The sequence below is a fragment of the Emys orbicularis genome, chromosome 3 (assembly GCF_028017835.1).
Source record: "Emys orbicularis isolate rEmyOrb1 chromosome 3, rEmyOrb1.hap1, whole genome shotgun sequence".
Classification (NCBI taxonomy): Eukaryota; Metazoa; Chordata; order Testudines; family Emydidae; genus Emys; species Emys orbicularis.
This window is the reverse complement of record NC_088685.1, coordinates 150,379,223-150,398,666: the sequence shown is the minus strand read 5'-3', so window position 1 is coordinate 150,398,666 and position 19,444 is coordinate 150,379,223. Positions and strand designations below refer to the sequence as shown.

The 19,444-nt window shown below is 42.7% G+C and overlaps 1 protein-coding gene across 1 annotated transcript in view; it reads right to left on the bottom strand.

Annotated features, from left to right (window-relative positions):
• Positions 1-914: 914 nt before the first annotated feature.
• RASGRP3 (RAS guanyl releasing protein 3) overlaps positions 915-19,444 on the bottom strand; it is a 55,749-nt gene continuing 37,219 nt past the window's right edge. Inside the window, exons 11-15 of the mRNA XM_065401470.1 lie at positions 14,676-14,791; positions 11,210-11,357; positions 6,023-6,059; positions 2,799-2,924; positions 915-1,297 (exon numbers count right to left, since the gene is read on the bottom strand). Coding sequence (XP_065257542.1) covers positions 915-1,297; positions 2,799-2,924; positions 6,023-6,059; positions 11,210-11,357; positions 14,676-14,791 — 810 coding nt within the window. The remainder of the gene's footprint in view (positions 1,298-2,798; positions 2,925-6,022; positions 6,060-11,209; positions 11,358-14,675; positions 14,792-19,444) is intronic.

Here is a 19,444-nt window from a genome sequence, read left to right as displayed (position 1 = left end):
ATGAGCTGATCTGATGCTTTCAAAGAAGATAAAATCCATCCTCATTGGTTTGTAGAACTGTAGGATTGGGTGTAGAGACAGTTTCCACCTGTGGGCATATCGCTATAAAAAAAATCATAGACCAGAAGACTGAGTCACATAACACACTGTTGTGCTCTGTCTAAGCAATGTTCACCAGATGACTTACTTGTGAGAAAATGAATAGTGCATTTTGACTCTAACATCCTATTAAATAAGATACCAGGAAGGTCTGCTGGATTCATAAGGTTTAAACATGAGGTACAGGAATTCATTCCCATAGCCAAAGAGTGGTCTACCGAATTCCACATCTTGCTGTGTTCTAATGGCCATCTTAATTGTCCTCCATCTTTCAGGGCAAGCGATCAGCTATCCTGTAACCAAAAAACAAGCACTCTTTACACCTCAGAGTTCCACTGCCATTACTGACCAGCTGTGCTAGGATATAATCTTTTTTACTGCTCCTTGCAGTAACTGGCCATGTTCTGCTTTCACGTACACTAGTGTCCATCAGGTCCAAATTCTATTGAACCCAGTGAGTTACTCTGTTTTACACTGGCACAACAGGACAGAATATGGTCTGATTACTTACAGATTATTCTATTTATTTAACATCTCAGAAGGAAAATAATCCACGAAAGTAGAACATCTGACTTCTAAGAGTGCACTTGTCCAAAGCACAAAAAATCATCCCCAGTGTTAGAGTAAAAAATAAGACACACAACGAAGTCTGGGTTTATAGAAAATAGATGCTTAGATATTTTGATAGTTTAGTGTTTAACAAGTGAAATCTTATTAAGTGATAGCAAAAAAGTAAGCAAAGAACCAGCACTTAAAATGCACATAAAACAGTTTTATGCACACCTTGAGTAGCAGCAGATTTTAAACAGACATGCTCATGCTTTATTACCCACCTCAGGTTCTTGTCTTTCTTGAAGTGTTTCTATTCCATTCTCATCCAGCATATGCTCTGTGGTCTCTACCTCAATATCCACATGGCCCTGTACGTTGGGTTTTTCATTCTCCCATTTTGCAAAGCCTTTGTTCTTTCCAGCTTTGCTATGGAACTTGGACTTCATTTTGGGGAAGGTATGGGAACCTGAGTCACTCCAGCCAGGTTCATGCCACAGTGGTTCCGTCTGTGTTGCTTGGCTGGTGGTAGCCCGCTGGAGACGGACTGAAATCTTTCGAGAAGAGCCGGTCACTAGGGTGATTGCTCTGCCATCTAGGTCCTGATGCCCTGTAGCAACACTGGGGAATTCAAATACTTCATCTTGTACTACAGAAGAGAGATTGGAATAATTTATTTTCAACATACAACTTCAAGATCACTAAACGCTTCCAAGATCTTTTCAGCAGGGATCTCCTTACTAATTCATTTAACATTTAGGATTTGATTCTTCCACCCTTACTTAGACAGAGTAGCACCTTACTCCCTAGGGTAGCCCCACTGATTTTTTAGCAGAACTCTTCTTGGCGTAAGTTGCTACTCAATGTGAGTAAGGGTGGCATGATCAAGCCATTATATAGTGCAATGGGTTTGCATGGGGCTTTACAAAATGAATTTTTTTAAAAGAAGGCAAAATTAGGTTAAGGGTGGGGGGAGGAGCAGCAGTAAGCCACAAAGGAGTTCTACCTGACTCAGCCAAAATTCTTCTTGGGGTGGAATGGCAGCTCTACCATTATTTGGAAACACACCTCTGGGCAGGGCCAGTGCTACCATTAAGGCAAACTAGGTGGTTGCCTAGGGCACCAAGATTTGGGGGCGCCAAAAAGCGGTGTCCCCAATTTTTTTTACAGTATTCCTGGGCTGGGCTGCCAGCGGAGCGCTGACACATGCGGCTCAGACTCCCTCTCCCAGTGCAGCAGCTGCTCCACTTCTCCCGCCTCCCAGGCTTGCGGTGCCAATCAGCTGTTTGGCGCCACAAGCCCGGGAGGGGAGAAGAATTAGAGTGGGGGCGGCGTGCTCGGGGAGGAGGCGGAGCAGAGGTGAGCTGGGGTAGGGAGCTGCTGCATGGCTCCCCGGGGGGGGGCAGCTGCCGCGGGGGGGGGGGCCTCAGGGTGGAGGGGGGGCGGGGAGCTGCCGCAGGGCGGGGGGGGGGGGCGCAAGGCGGAAGTTTCGCCTAGGGCGCGAAACTACCTTGCACTGGCCCTGCCTCTGGGCCCCAGAGCAGCTCCGGTAAGAAGGAGGTGGTACAGATAGGGCTCCCGGACCCTATCTGCAATGTCCATACTTCATTTTGGGACTGCCACTGGCCTTGCAACATGCGAATGGGGAGAGAGGGTGCAAGGGGAAGTAAAGGATTGGGTAAGGCTGGAGTAGTGTCACTACTTTCCCCAACTACTGACAGCAGAGCCAGACTGCTACCAGGAGGAGTGAATTTTACTGTATTATTACTTACATGTTAGGGTGTCTAGAGCTTGCATAGGTATATTTTTATTATTTAAATTTTACAAAAGCATAATACAAGCTGCAACCTTTCAAATGGCAATGGAGCTGTTGCTCCAGCATTCGCTCCTTCAAAGGCCCCAGAAGCACTGTTGTTAGGAGTCCTGTCTGTGAGGACTGTAATTATGTCCTTGAAGAATACAACAGGTCTTAATGTAGCTGGGAACTACAATAGGATGTGCTGATGAATTATGGGAATACCTTTAGGCACCCAAGAGTCTGCTCTGTGTGCAGATATAACGATTAAATTAGAGCTAACGCAGTTTGGATGTTGGGTGCTGTCAAAAAGCATTCAAAATAAGTGTAAATTAGTAATAAAGGCTACTTTTACCTGGAGGCAGAGACGGACTGTTAGGCAGAGAACCATGATTACTGCCCATCGAGGTACCTCTGGCAAACTTCCTGCATGCCAGCACAAGCAGGTCTCTACACTGCTTATGGCAGTTGGCACCACAATCTGTTAAAAAAAAAAATTGCCAAATAATTGAGAGTTAGTTGTAGTGTCTGGTAATCCCTAAGGGCCATGAACAAACATACAAACATCTGATCAAAAAGATTTGGAGAAAACAAAAAGCAAGGGAAATTTGTGGGTTACCCAATGGTTGGTTTCCAGGACAATTAGCCGTTAGCATGAATAAGTCAGTCAAGGTGTGGGGTTTTTTGTTTTTTGTTTTTTTTATTTAAACAGCACCAGAAAGTGCACTGAGGCTAAAGGCAGATCTGAGCAGGTCACCATCTTCAAAGAATCTGCTCCACTGGACCAACCTCCAAAATGGTGGATACGTTGGGTCTTTTGTTTGGTGTGGCAAACACTGGGTATTTCAAGGAGCTTCTATTTATGTTTAGGGCTTCTGAATATTGGGTTTAACTGATAAGCACTGATAAAATACCCACCAATTAAAAAAATAATCAGCATTTATCCAATGAACACTAGAAAAACCATCAAATATGGTTACTTGTATCAAAGGATTTGTCACCATGTAGCAGTAATGTGGACTATGGTAGTGTGATTTCTAAAGCGCACTAACATGTTGCATATTCATTAGTCTATGCAGACCCTGCTGGTGTGCAATAAAAGTTCCCTAGTAGATTTTAGCTTAGTGCTGTTTCAAACATCACCATGTTCACGTATGCTAGGAAACATTACAAAGAGATTACTAATTACAGTATATACTGTATACTACGGTAATGTGTAACGTATATAATATACATTACTCATTGCAATACGTACAGAGAGACAGCCCCGAAAATCCCTGATTTTTGGACAGCTACATAAAACTCAAAAATTGCTACAAATAACACCCCCCCCAATTAAACAACCCCCCCAAAACAGAAGCCCTATTTATATTCTAAATCTGCACGTTTTGGACACATTGTTACTTTCATACTCTGAGCCTTTGGCAGGGCAGCTGAGAAAGAAGCCAGTTAAAGGGCTGGCATTTTTAAAGGAGCCTACAGAAGATCAATGCCCAAATCCCATTGACTCTCCCTCACTCTTTTAGACTCCTTTGAAAATTCATCTTATTTATGTCTCTCTTATAACTAACTCTTTATGGATCGCTGTTAAAGTACAGTTCCGCTCCGATAAGTGACTCTAAAAAGGACATCGACTGGTTCCATGCTTATTCCGTTGCTGCAGCTTCCAGATTTAATATGCTCACTTTATTTGTACAAAAGTAAAGTTACCTTCCTTACTTGGAGTTTTATCTTCTCTGAAGGTAAAAACAAATAAAACTGAATATAGGATCCTGCTTGGAGATGGTTAATCTCTCCCAATGTCTATTAATCAGAACATATAGTTATCTTCTTGGCTGTGACACTTGGCTGGGGAACTGGGGGGGATGTAAGTTGTCATTTGAATAGTCAATTCCCCCTGATGGCACAAGGTCAGTAAGCTTAAAAATGGAAAAAGGAGACTGTGGCTTGGAAGATGAGGAGGAAGAACCCATTTGTAATGGTTCATGGAGCAGCAGGTGCTCAGAAGGGACAGGTGGTTTTTGAAATTGCTGCCCTGCAAACTCAACTAGGACCTGAAAGTGAAACTGAACTCTCTCACAGTCATGCATCATTACCTGTCACCTGGGCTCTGCAGAGGAGCACATTTCAATTGCATGTTAATAAACAAAACAATAATAAACACCACCTGGCTCTTATGCAGCACTTATCAGTAGGCCTCAAAGCACTTTACAAAGGAGGTCAGAATCACCTGGGTGACCATGGGCAAGACACTTCACATCTTTATGACTCATTGCCCCAACTGTAAAATGAGTCATAAAGATGTGAAGTGTCTTGCCCATGGTCACCCAGGTGTCCTGAGTCCCACTCCAGTGCTCTAATCACCAGACCACACCGCCTTAACTACATCTCAATTGGGCCACTGTATGGGTGATGACATGTGAACAGGAGAGAAGTCAGCTTGGCTTTCAGATCCCAAGTTGAGTTTTCAGGGCTGGAATTATAAGCCCTGCCTACCCATCTTTTTATTACTAAAGGTTTGTATTGCTGCTTGCCCTTGTGCTGTTGCACATGGGAACAGAAGGCAGTAAAGATCCAGTCCCTTGCGTGACCAAACAGTGGCTAGCCACAGATGCTGCCATGGGGCTCCTGGGAGCATATGGACTGTGTATTGGATGCCTCCCCCAGGTGCAACTGAGCAATAGTGGGCAGGGAGAGATGGAGAATGGACAGAGCCATGGTCCCCTCAAATACAGGCTAACAGGAATGGGAGTATGTTGCACCTTGAAGAAAAAAAAGTCATAAATTATTTGTCCCTGGGAAGTCCGAGGAGGCAATGAGTGTCTCCAAAGAGAAGGAGCCTGCACGTATCTAGGACCATCCAGCACCAAAGTGAGCCCTGGAAATCACCAAAGTGCAAGAATCATGGATCCACAATGCTGTTTTCCATGTCTCTTACTGGAGTAGACCTGTACTTCATGAAAAATACAGGCTGATTGAACAATTAAGGAAAAAGTTTGCAGAAAGTATTCAAATGGCAGGACTACAAGAGTTGCAGGTCGTGTGGTTTTTCTAAATGAAATTTTTATTGGAGGGGGAAGAAACCTGGAAATGAGATCTCAATCTATCAGGTATTCTAGGAATTAAAAAGTTGACTATCTGTCTTGCAAGTAGCTCATTCTTGCTATTGCATTTTGAGGCTAGTAGGCGTATCTGACAGACAAGAGGAAGACAGAGCATTGCCAGCACAAATAGATCTCCTGAGCTTCAGGGCCAAATCCAAATGCTAAAACACTTCAGGATTTCTCTCTACTTCAATGGAGTGAGTTAGTTTTACCAATATAAATTCTAATCACTAGCACTGAGCTACATCCTTGTGGAACCAGAGATCATACTGGATTTCTGGCTTGTAGTGTATGAGCATGCAGCTAGTGTCTTATAACAGTACAACTTCACAGATTACTGAGAATTTTGTTGCAAATGACATATCAAAATTTGGATGAACAGAATATTTTTGCCAAAAATATGAGTCTGACTTGTTTGTGCTAAACATCATAATACCTATGTCTTGAAAACAACATCCATGCATTATGTATTTACCTTTACATTTGTATCCTTGTTTGATTATACCCCAGAGCTGTAATGAAAGACAAAAGAACGTCAAGGAATCAGAAAAGAAAGCTGGAAGGAAAACAAGGTCATAAATGAAGGAAATACCCATAGCTACAAAAGCACAAACAGGATATAACTGCTCTCAACACCCTTCCTGTTAGATAGAACTCCCCCTCCAGTTGTGATAAACCTAGACTGGCTTCCACCCTCACGTCTCTTACCTACAATGAAGCTAGCATAGGAGAGGAGACACAGAACATGCCTGCTTCCAGAAATGGGTGAAAAATTGCCATCTTGTCAGTTTACCTAAATGAATCAGCATAAAGTATAACACTGCTTGGAGTGCTTAATGTAATTTAGCTATGCAATGCTAATATAGCCATTTTCTGGCTACTTGGATGGCATGTGATGTGCAGGTATGTCAGGATAAAATAACGCAGATTAAAAATTCAGCTCTCATTTACTATAGCAGTCACCAACCCACCCACCGTAAAAGACAGTTCTGGCCATCTTATTTTTTTCCAAAAATGGCTGAAGACAAATGTCAAAACTGGCTTGAAAATAGGCTCTAGGGCTCAACCCTCTCTCCCATGATTAGTCCTTGCTCACCCCAGAAGTCCCACTGAAGTAGATGAGACAGCGTGCACAAGTGGAAGGTGTAGTATTAGGCTCTTAACAAGCAACATGTGCTTTGCTAAATATGAATAAAGTTAGCTTGAATGTAAGACTCTAGATAAATTCATGGAGGATAGGTCCATCAATGGCTATTAGCCAGGATGGGCAGGGATGCAGAACCATGCTCTGAAGTGTCCCTAACCTCTGTTTGCTAGAAGCTGGGAATGGGTGACAGGGGAAGGATCACTTGATGAGTACCTGTTCTGTTCATTCCCTCTGGGGCACCTGACACTGGCCACTGTCAGAAGACAGAATACTCGGCCAGATGGACCTTTGGTCTGACCCAGTATAGCCATTCTTATGTTCTTAACACAGGTATGATCATTTGGAAGTGGATAGTAGAAAATTCCAGTAAGCTGTTATCTGTGTACCACATCCTTTAGGTTACAGGAATTTACAAGGAGGGCTGCTCCCAGGGGTAAACAACCAGAGGCAATTGTCCCAGCTTGAGAGGAGGGACCTGGGACCATCTGCAACCCCATCAGCAGGACAAATCTGCCCCACTCCCCAGCAGCCTGGCTGATGCTGCTCCAGCTTCTTCAGAGAGTGATTGGGGGGAGAGAGAATGATGCGGGAGCAATACAGCTCCATTGTAACTCAGTATAAAGAGCCTGGAGTGCCATTCTGACAAACTGGACCAAAAAAACAAGTTTGGAGGGCTGAAACACATTTTAAAAAAGTGGAGGTGGGGGGATAGAGCCAAAACAGGTATGTGGAGAGAACCGTGTATGTGTGCGCAAGTGCATGTGGAAAAAAAACATAGAGGCAGAGGTATGGGAAAATTTGGGGATTAAGGAAACAGAAAATGGAAAAGCAGGAGTGAGGGGATGCAGGCAAAACAGAAGGATTTGGAAAGGAAAATGGGTGAGTGGAATAGAGCACCCAAGATAGAAGGAAGGTGGTAAAAGAACAATAGAGGGGACAGCAGCAAAAATAAGGGTGGGTGGTGAATTTAGTCCATAATTTATACCCACTGCAATATTGCTAAAGTTCTCCTTTCCCTTTGTTTTCTCTTAATACTTACACACTAAACTTGAACTTGATTTACATGGCCAGATAATGAGAATAGTACACATTTGTATTAGTTTGGAAAGTGACACCAGAACTGACACTATTAGCTATTTTACATGACTTTGCCAGCCCGTTTTGCTGATAGCTATTTATCCTATCTCCTAGAACTGGAAGGGACCAAAGGTCATGGAGTCCAGCCCCCTGCCTTCACTAGGCAGGACCAAGTACTGATTTTGCCCCAGATCCCTAGGTGGCCCCCTCAAGGATTAAACTCACAACCCTGGGTTTAGCAGGCCAATGCTCAAACCACTGAGCTATCCCTCCCCCCCGACTACCTACCTGGGCTACTCTTCCCCCACCAACAGAGGTACTGATTCTTCATACCAAGAAATAGTTTTTGATAATTATTTGCTTCCATTAATCTTTGGACCAGTACCACTGAATATCATTTTGACTTTAAATTATCCTACCCATTCAACATAGTACCTTCTTTAGCCTCTAATTTGACATCACTATGATGGTTACACAATGGAGATCAAGTTACAGATTCTACCCCAGCAAGTTTGAACATGTCTGACGCAGATTTTCTGGGAGCTAACTTGAGGTAGGTCTGAGCTAAGTGGAAATGTCTGAACGGTCCCCATTGCATTAATACAACACTGGATACAACTTTGACCTGTAATAGCCACATCAGTTCAGCATTGTCAAATGCCAAGAGATTTTAGCTTGACATTTAATGTTCACATGTGTTTAATAATAGATATTTTATTGGCAAGCACTGACCTTTAATTGTCATTTCAATTCAGCCTTGTACACTCTCAGTGCACATCATTTTGACTTTGAGTCACCACATCAGTTCAGAACTATGCACTACCCCTGAATGAACAGAACTGAAATGCAGGAGTAATGTATAAAGAGCTTTTAAGTTCAATTTCTTTTGCTCTCATTACATACTCTGGAACAACTTCACCTCTGGCACAATGTCATTGGATTCAGTGAATTTGCATCAGGGATATCTTTGACCCTCTCTCTTTATCCAGAATACCACCTTTTATACATTCTTATTCTTCGGTTGGATTTAACAGAAATCAGAAAAATACAGCTGTACTGAATTATTCCAGAACAGGACAAATAGTAAAAAGTTTAGTCCTTTGGAGAACCAGGATGGGTTTGTGGATAGGACACTGGAGATCTGGGTTTAATTTCCGCTCTGCCACAGACACACTGTTTGACTGCTATTGAAATCTTAGCACATTTCAGGATCAAGAACGAGAAGCCATGGTCTCAAGTTGCAGTGAGGGAGGTCTAGGTTGGATATTAGGAAACACTACAACACTAGGAACGTGGTGAAGCACTGGAATGGGTTACCTAGGGAGGTGGTGGAATCTCCATCCTTAGAGGTTTTTAAGGCCTGGCTTGACAAAGCCCTCCCGGCTGGGATGATTTAGTTGGTGTTGGTCTTGCTTTGAGCAGGGGATTGGACTAGATGACCCCCTGAGGTCTCTTCCAACCCTAATATTCTATGATTCTATGATCAGGCCCCAAAAAACTACTCCTAAAATGACATCAATGGAAAAGGCAAGAAAGCAGATCAGAGAACTTGGGGACCATTTCAAGGTGATAAAGTTTTCTTCCGGTTTGCTTTGTGGAATATCTATTGTCTCACTGTAGGGGATTAATTAATAGATCTTAAAATTCATAGAGTTTAAGGCCAGAAGAGACCATTAGTTCATCTAGTCAGACTTCCTGTATATCACAGGCCATGGAATTTCATCCAGTTACTCCTTCACTGAACCCAATAACTTTTGACTAAAGCATATCTTCCACATTAGAAGGGTGCATTATACGCACAAACAGCTTTCAGCGGTTTTCAGATCTCTAATAGCCTGTAAGATAAATTTATTGCCTCTTTCTAACCATGAGATTTTTAAATTAAAACAAATCTGTAAGCCCTCCATAGTTTACTTGTCAATATACCGAGATCCATTAACAAATCATCTGCTTTCTCCACAATGAAATAAAACAAAAAGTTTTGGAACAGGCAATAGATCTCTTAACATTAAATGCTCTCATTCATAGATGTCTAACATATGGTCCCTGGGCCAGATCCATCTTGATTGGTGTATTTATATGACCCACAGATTTTGCAGCATCTCAGCTTCCATTGAAAAAAGTACCGAGTTTTTAGCCCTCATGTGAATCAAGTGTAACCAATGCAGTGATGTCTTCCTGCAACTGCAGATAGCCTGAAAAGGACAGATCTAATAAGTGTGACCTCCTCTACCCCCATGAGGCCACTTCAATGTCAACATTAACTATTCCACTGCCGATAATTTTAGCAGTTAGAATGGGAATAGGTGCGAGTGAAGACCATGGGGAGATGGGAATTGCTGCAGGGAAGGAAATACAGAGGGAAGAACAAAGAAGACTCACAAAGATAGAGAAAGAAAAGAAGATGCAGAAAGAAGGGAAACAAAGGGCAGATATTATGTTGGTCCTAAAGGAGAGTGGATTTTTGCCACTGAATGATATGGAAAGCAATTATGTGGTGAAAAAATAATACCTCCTCAATGGAAGTTCAAATGGGAAAATGGTAATCCAGCATAATATTTCAGATTGTACTTTACATTCATTTAAAAGTAACATTTAAATCCTACTGATTCATTCTTTTATTATGATTTGTTTGAAGCAGAACTGGTGGAAGGTTTATTATTGGTTTCACAAAAATATTTGGTTTGCTGACTATTCAGAAAATGCTTCAGTAAAGAATTAATTTGTTTAAAAGATGGGACTATCATTAATTGATGGCATTTTGTACGTTATGTTGGAGAAATCAAATCATTTTTCATATTTTACACGTTGCTAAAAGTGCCATTGATTTATTGGAATTTTTTTTAACATTCTTCTCAATCTGAGCAGAGTTATGGTGCCAAGAGCAATTTAATAAAAAAGTTCTGCCTCTTCTTCATCCACATCCTCTGCTCCACACACCCACTTTCTCTGGGACTGGCTACACCAGAAGGTAAACTGAATTAACTAAAGATGCAAATTTAAAAGAAGTGCATTAAAAGTGTGAATGTAAAGTTCATTAAACCCCTGTGTGGATGCTCTCATTCAGAAGTGGTCTTAATTCACTTTAGCTTTAACTAAGGCCACTTTACTTCTGAATGGTTTAGCTCCCCATGTAGATAAGCTCTCTGTAGGGATTCTCCAAGAATCTCCAGTCCCTTATTTCCTTGGCCATCACCTCTCTTTCCCAAAGAGAAAGTCTTAAAACTCAAACACCCAAAAGCCAAAGGAAGAAAATATGGACAGCACAGAGTAAACATTTTCAGCGTCTCATTGTACTGAGATATTAGGCCAGGATGAAGACACTGTTCTTCCTTACTAGTGTTTGGGGCCCATTTCCTCTTTGTGGTGTTAGTTCATCATATCCTGAGTTTGATTAAGTCTATATGTGAAGCATGAGAGTGCTAAAAACATACTTACAAATCCTGCACAGTGCTCACAGAAAGTTGGTTTAAGATAGGTCATCTCATGAAAGTTATGAATAAAACCTGGTCCCATTTTACACTGTAGCTGCGATTTAGCCCTCAGAAAGTAGGCCATCATTTCTTCTTTGCTGATAAGACCATCCCTGTTCAAAGAATTTCAGGGTAATCTATTAATATGTTGCCACTTTGGACATTTTTGGATTCAACTGTTTAAAAACATATAGAATACATATGTACAGAACATAATATATAAAAGAGATGGCAGAGAAACCAAGTCTCTACTCTGATGCTCTAAAGAGATAATGTTGCCCCTTATTAAAGAGCTAAAACTAAATTCATTGCCCAGCAGGCATGGCTTTCTCTCCTGATGATATGATCAGTGTTGTAGTGCTAAAGTTTATCGTGCAGGAGCCCTGCAGAAGTGATCCCAAGTTGCTAATTCTCTCACCCATGAGATAGATTTGGGAGATTATCTTGTGTGTGACATAACCATAATAACCAACCAACATTTTACCAGTCCATTTTATCTAACTGAAACTGTGCAACAGCAGTTATGAGACTTCACACCTTAGTAACAAACACACATACCAAAAAAAGACATGCTTAACTCAGCTTTTATGCACTAATCTGTAAACTAAGTAGCAAGGCACATCCAAAGCACCCATGTAGTTAGTCAAAAAGCCCATTGGTGGAATATGTAAGATATTGTTTTTACAACATTAATAGTCTGTACAAACTTGAAATAAGGGGAACAATTGTTGGTATGCTCCCGCTATGTTTGGGCCACTCCATAAACCAATTTAACTGGCTGGCCAGATAAGGTTGGCAATAGTTTTCCATCAGCCCCTACTTATCCCAACAGCCCACCCCCCACCCGTGGCTGGCATACATCCCACTCACAGCAACCCTCCAACCCCACCAGTCACAGCCCCCATATCCCCCATACCCTCACCACCTCAGCACTCCCCACTCACTCCATAGCTCACCAGCAACTTGCCCACAGCCCCTCACGGGACCCTTCCGGCCACTCATCAGTACTCATCAAGCACAGCGTTTCACTCCTGTCCCAGGGTAGGGCAGCTCCTCCAGATCCCAGCCACCCTGTGGCTCCACTCACTCACACTGCCTGCCCGGCACTCACACTGCACAGGTAAAATTTGAGGGATGTGATCCAGCACATGGGATCATGGCAGCACTCAAGTTAGCCTGGGAGGTCATGCCTCTGACTTGATGGGGGGTAGCCAGGCCAAATTTGTGCAGCGTTGGGCTCCATTTGCCCTGTTGCAATGCCACTTATATTTGACCCAGCTGCTCCTCTGTCCATGCTGGAGGGGCAGCCATGCCAAATTTGAGTGGTGTTGCAACCCCATGCACCAGAAGATGTGCCAGCGTGTTGCTTCATCCTAGATTTCAGGTGCCAGGGTGATGCTACAGCTCTCCTCATGATAATGCTCTGTTCTCTATCTTTCATTCTGATTTTAAAGCATTCATGTCATATGAACTGATTTAGCAGTACTTTTGTGATCATCCAAATTAATATACTTATTATACTTACAAGGATACTGTCAAAACTTGTTAGGCCCAAAAAGCCTCCTACCCTTCTTCCAACGATTGCTGTCTCCCCTTAATAAATACTTGATGTTTTCCTCTTCCTCTGTGCCCCCCGCAAAAAAAAAAAAAGAAAAAAAAAAAAAGCCATCTCCCATTAATCTCCTTGAAGTGTCACTCTAAAGCCCAGCAAGATAACTTCCATGTCTTCATTTCCCTACAATACCACACCAGTGCACATTGATTCAGGAAGATTCTCTTGTGTAACAAGAGTGTTGTTCTGGCTGGTCATATCAGATACCAGACCTTCAGAACAGGCAAGGTGATTGTTCTGATGTAACTGTTCATGCAGCAGTCACACGGTGTGCCATGTATTTTCTTTAGGCTGAGAGACATGACTTCTATTTCACCAACTGAAAATATTTTAGAGCAGCTGTGCAAAGCAGATGGTTTGTATAATTTTGATATAGAAAGAGTCAGGCCTTTAGCTCTAGTGGCCCAAACTCACCTAAACATTGAACACCCTTGGGGCTCTTAGCTTGTAGAATCACTGGGTTTCATGAGATGCTCTACCAGGACAAGTTAGAGCAACTCTGATGTCCTGGCCCTGATCTGTGACCAGGAAGATCTGGAGAAAAGGCTACATCTTGGTTTCAGTCAACAGGTCCAGGCTACTCTTACTAAGTAACAAGGATGGCAAACAAGCATGGTAGGAGGCTATGCCCCAGCACATGAAGCCACACTGTATGTTTGCCTGTAGCTGTGTACCTGGATGGGACCTGCCTTTTAGAATTTGGTTCTGATTGGCTGGACATCGTTAACTACATGGAGGTTGCGTCTCTTTCCTTCAAAAATATAAAAGTGGCCTTTGTATTTGTGAAAAATTGACAGACGATAGTAATAAAAAATGTTGAAAAGTTTTGAGAATTTTCTGTAAACTCTGGAGCAATTTTACAAAATTTCAAACCTCCCTCCAAAACAAAAACCCAAGCAAATTTCATCAGAGGAAAAAACAAATAAATAATCAATCAAAAAACCCTTCCAGTTCATATTCTGACTAGCTCTATTGTGGATCTTTTCACTCTTAGCTACATCTTTAAGAGGAAGCAACTGAAAAAGTGTACAAGGTACTACACATGAAGACAAATGATTATAAGATATCTGTTTGTAGGGTGCTCATTGCCTAGGATCTGGGTATCTTGCATTCCATTAAAAAAATCCCCAGTCACATCTAATAAATGTTAATCACTCAAATGGAGACCTTAGAGTCGTACACCAAGGTCCAGATCCAGCAATGGCACATCTCACATGCTGACATGCTTTATAGTATTGAGGGTTAAATCCACACCTCACCAAGATGTTAATATTTTCAGAGGCCTAATTAAACAGGGAAGCCTTACACCACATCACTCTGATATTTTCAGTACCATTTTCTATTCTTCTTTTACATGTTCTAAATGGTTTAATTAGCTAATCAGTATCACCTGCTTGTGTAAACTGCCAAATCAAATTTAGATAATTATGATAACCACTCCCAACTGGCTAAGAATTGTGCACATTCTGTACTATTTGTTACCCCCATCTCCCCTGCCCCTACCTGCCTGCTTCTTTGTTTTATCCATCTGATATATCACATCTTTTTGACTATAAGCTCCTCAGGGCAGGGATTGTCTAAATGTGAGCACAATTGGACCCTGAACTGGAGGGCTCCTAGGAACTTCTGCAATATAAATGCTAAATAATAATAATTAAAAAAATAACAAAAGGTAAAAGATTAATCATCATTGCTCTTCCAGTTTCTAAGTGAAAAGCCAGATATATAAGAAGTTTGGAGGTCTGGGAGGCATTATGTGTTCTTTAACTTAAAAATCCAGTGAAACAAAGAAAGAAATTAAAGAAAAATAAAAACTTACTGGTCTTTGTCCAATACACAAAAGGAGTCCAGGAAAGGAAAGTTGGCAGCTATACTTTCAAAGTCTTCTTGAGAGATATAGCCATCATGGTCATGATCATAGTTCCTAAAAACAGACTGAAAGATGAAGGAAGTGATTGTCTGTCTCACTGACAACACAATGGCAAAATAAAATCCAGTCAATGCACATTTATGACTCCAAACAGCACTTCAGTTTTGCAGTTACATGAGTTAAATTTCCAACCCTATCAGACACTGCTGAACTGGTTAATTTAATCCAATGCCTGCTATTAGTACCTGGTACTTTCATGTTCAGATCTGTTAGACTGTAGGGAAAAGGCCAGTTCCTCAAAGAAAACTTGCCCTCGATAGTAACCTAATGTACATCCTGCTGTGCTCCCACCACACGTACAATAATCCTACTCACTTTTATTCACACATGCTGTCAAATCATTCCCCTCTTGCACCATACAACGTAACCCTTTTCATCCTGCATCATGTACTTGGTAAAACACCACGCACCCATAAAACACTTTCTTTTCCGTATTACAGATGTTCTTGATTACATTTTATAAGTTTATGACCAAAGCTGTTCCTCTCCTCTCCAATATAATAAAGTAACTCCTCGCTTAATGTTGTAGTTATGTTCCTGAAAAATGCGACTTTAAGCGAAACGATGTTAAGCGACTTCAATTTCCCCATAAGAATTAATGTAAATGGGGGGGGGGGAGGGTTAGGTTCCAGGGAAATTTTTTCCACCAGACAAAAAACGATATATATATAGTTTAAGTTTTAACACACAGTATAAGTTTTAAACAAACAATTTAATACTGTACACAGCAATGATGATTGTGTAGCTTGGTTGAGGTGGTGAAGTCAGAGGGTGGAAGAGGGTGGGATATTTCCCAGGGAACGCCTTACTGCTAAATGATGAGACTGAGCCCTCCAGGGTTAACACATTGTTGTTAATGTAGCCTCACACTCTACAAGGCAGCACGAATGGAGAGAGCGGAGACAGCATGGCAGACAGAGACAGAGGCACACACCCTGTGTGTGTGAAAGAGAGAGATACGCATTGCCCCCACTCTAAGTACATTGCCTTTTTAAGTAGATCAGCAAGTTGAGACAGCAGCTGCTGCTAACAAGCTCCCTCTGTCCTGAGCCCTGTCATGTCCCCTCCCCTCCCCCCACTCTATGGAGATGGAGTAAGCAGGGGGCAGGAGCAGGGGGGAGGGGGACACTTTGACATTATCCCCCCCCCTGCACAGCAAGCAGGAGGCTCCTGGGAGCAGCTCCAAGGCAGAGGGCAGGAGCAGCACATGGCAGTGTGGGGAGGGACAGCTGAACTGCCGGCAATTCATAGCCTGCTGGGCGGCTGCCACACAGGGAACTTAGGGGAGCAGGGAGCTGATGGGGGGGGCTGCCGGGCCACCCTGGTTCCAAGCCCCCACCAGCTAACTCCAGCTGGCTGCTCTTTCTGCAAGCAGTGGACAAAGCAGGCAGCTGTCAAACAACATTATAAGGTAGTGTAGTGGGGTGGCTGCCCCACTCCCACAGAACAGGGGTTGAAAGCAGCCCTGGAGAGGGCTGTGTCTGGAAAAAAGAGTTAAAAGCAGCCAAGCTACACTGAGAGGGGAAGCAGCCACAGCTGTGGCCAGCTCAATCAGGGCCCAGCTGGCCCTTATAAGAGGGCTGTGGGCCAAGAGCTGGGGAGGAGTCTCTCTCCAGCTGTGGGGAGAGAAGGATCTGGCTGCCTGGTAGCTCAGGGTACCAGGAGTAGAGTAGAGCAGGGCTGGGGAAGGGCAGAGGGAGCTGGGGAGCTCCAGCCTGGTAAAACCCCAGGCTACAGGCCTTGGAAAAGGGCCTATGAAAGGTACTGGGGCTGCAGAGGGGCAGCCCAGAGATAGGCAGGGGCAGCTGGTCCAACCCCCCTTGCCGATGATGAGTGATTTATAGACTGCAGTCTGCCCCAGTGAGCGGGGGGCTAGTTGGAGACTGGCAATAGCCACTGAGGCAAGGTGAGGATACAGGGTTGGGGGTTCCCCTGGGTGGGGAGACCCAGATTGTGGGTTACTGATGGGGGCAGAACCCAGACGTAGAGGGACACGGGGGCCAGCGGCAGGCAAGACACCGGCCTGTAGAGGGCACTCTGGGTTGGAAGAGCTAATTCCCAGGACGACCAGTAGGAGGCGCTGTGCCAATGAGTCTTTGCCCTGCCACAGGGAGCACTGTGCAACTTTAAACAAGCATGTTCTCTAATTGATCAGCAACGGAACAATGTTAACCGGGACGACTTTAAGTGAGGAGTTACTGTACTTCATAAATCTACTTTATTTATAAATACCTTGACATCCAGATCCCCTGCACTCAAACACACACACTCAGTCTATGACATACCACCTAATGTAAACACAGATAGTGTCCCAAATTCACAAGGTTGCATAAGGTAGTGTAAGCAAAACCCTCCCCCCGCCACACTCATTTAATTTCTTTGTAGCTATTTGCATTCCCACTGTACAGATGCATAAGGAATTCGAAGTCACATGCCATAAAACGGGGAAAAGGGTGTATATGTCAAAGTCAAAATAGTTTTATGGAAAAATAGATCTTGTCAAACCACCTGATTTCATTTTTTGACACGGTTACAGATGTGGTTGGTAACACAACTATGTAGATTTATGTATATTTAGATTTTTGAAAGGCATTTCAAAAATCTACTGGTCGTCCTGGGAATTGGCTCTTCCAACCCAGAGTGCCCTCTACAGGCCGGTGTCTTGCCTGCCGCTGGCCCCCGTGTCCCTCTATGTCTGGGTTCTGCCCCCATCAGTAATACTGCATGATATTCTCATTAAAATGTTAGCACTATACAATATCAACAGAGCACACACATTAAAAGGATTAGGAACTAGATAACTGACGGATTAAAAAAATTAGCTGTCAATGGGAAATGATCAAATTATGCTATTCAACATTGTCATCGATAATCTGGAAGTAGATATAAGATCACTGCTGAAAAAATTTGCAGATGATACAAAATTGGTGGAATGTTAAATAAGGATGAGGGCAGTACAGTCATACAGAGCAATCTGGATTGCTTGGCAAAGTGGGTCCATTCCAACAAAACGTATTTTAATACAGCCAAATGCAAGGTCACGTGTCTAGGAACAAGGAATGGGAAACTATGCTGGAAAGTTTCTGACTCTGAAAAGGATTTAGGGGTCGTAGTGGACAAGCAACTCAAGATATACTCCCAGTGTGATGATTTGGCAGAAAGGGCAGATGCAATCCTTAGGGGGTATAAGCAAGGAAATAATGGATTTTTTCCCCTCTCTATATTACCTTGGTGAGACCAACACTTAGAATATTGCACATTTGGTTTCGGTGTTCACACTGTAAAGAGGGTGTGGGAAAATTGGAGAGGTGCAGAAAGGAGCCACAAAAATGATTTGACAGTTGGAGAAATGACTTGAGTGACAGACTTAAAGAGCTCAATATATAGTTTATCAAAAAGAAAAGAGGTGATTTGATTACAGTGTATAAATACCTTTATGGGGAGAAAATCCCAGGTACTAAAGGGCTCTTTGATTTAGTGTAGCGGGTCAGGACAAGAACCAATGGCTGGAAGCTAAAGCCAAATTCAAATTAGAAATAAGGCACACGTTTTTAACAATGAGGGTGAATACTCATGGAACTAACTACGAAGGGAAGTGGGGGATTCTCCATTTCTTGATGTCTTCAAATCAAGACTGACTAAAGCGTATCTTCCAGAAAGCCATCCAGACACTAATGCAAGTAATTGGGCTCATTAGAGTAGTAAACTGAGTGAAATTCAATAGCTTGTGTTGTACAGGAGGACAGACTAGCTGATCTGATGGTGTCTTCTGGCCTTAAGAAATCCCAAAACAAACTAGCACTCTATGGAAAGTAGAAACCTCCTACTTTCCATAGAGTGCTAGTTTGTTTTGGGATTTTTTAACTTTAATGTAGGTCTTCTTCTGGCTCCTCAGTATGCAAATTAGCCCATTAAGAGTCCGTTACACTTCAGTGGAGCAAATGTAAGTAGTTCTAAAGGAATCTAAATTAGCGAAAAAATTATTTGTTCCACCTTACATAGCCCTTCCGAATTTGGTCCGTTAGCTCCAGAGCACAATTCTCAACCTAATTATGCCCACATGTCTGACATCAGCCTCTAAAGTGGGAGACAGAGACTGACTGTGCTACCTTCAGCATGCACAATATGCTCCAGACACTCAACGACAGTCTAAATCAGAAATGGGTCACAGATTGCCTTGTAGTTTTTATTTTGCAAATCCAAAAAAACAAAAAAACGCAGGACTGTTCAGATCCAGCTCCCATTTTATCTGAACCACCAAGGTCTAGTTATAGCTCATCTCTAGGATTAACGCAGCCCAAATCTTTGCACTCAAAGGCCCTGCTCCTGTTCCCATTTAAATAAATGGCAAAACTCCCATTGACTTCAATGGGAGCAAGAGATGGTCCTAACTGTGCTGCAACCGCAATTAGCACAGGCTTATGGTGGTCTGATATCACAGGATCATGTGAGCTAATCTTAACCAATGTAACCAAGTCATAAAAAACAAAAAATCTACTGGCCTTGTGGTCCAGAATAGAATGGAGTTGAGGTTTATAGTAGAAAATTGTTTTCCTGATGTTTGGAAACATTGCTGATGGCACCAATACAATGCTCAGGCTACCAAATGCTGCTAAACTAGGCATGGCTTCTCTCTGAAGATGGCTCATTGAGAGGCA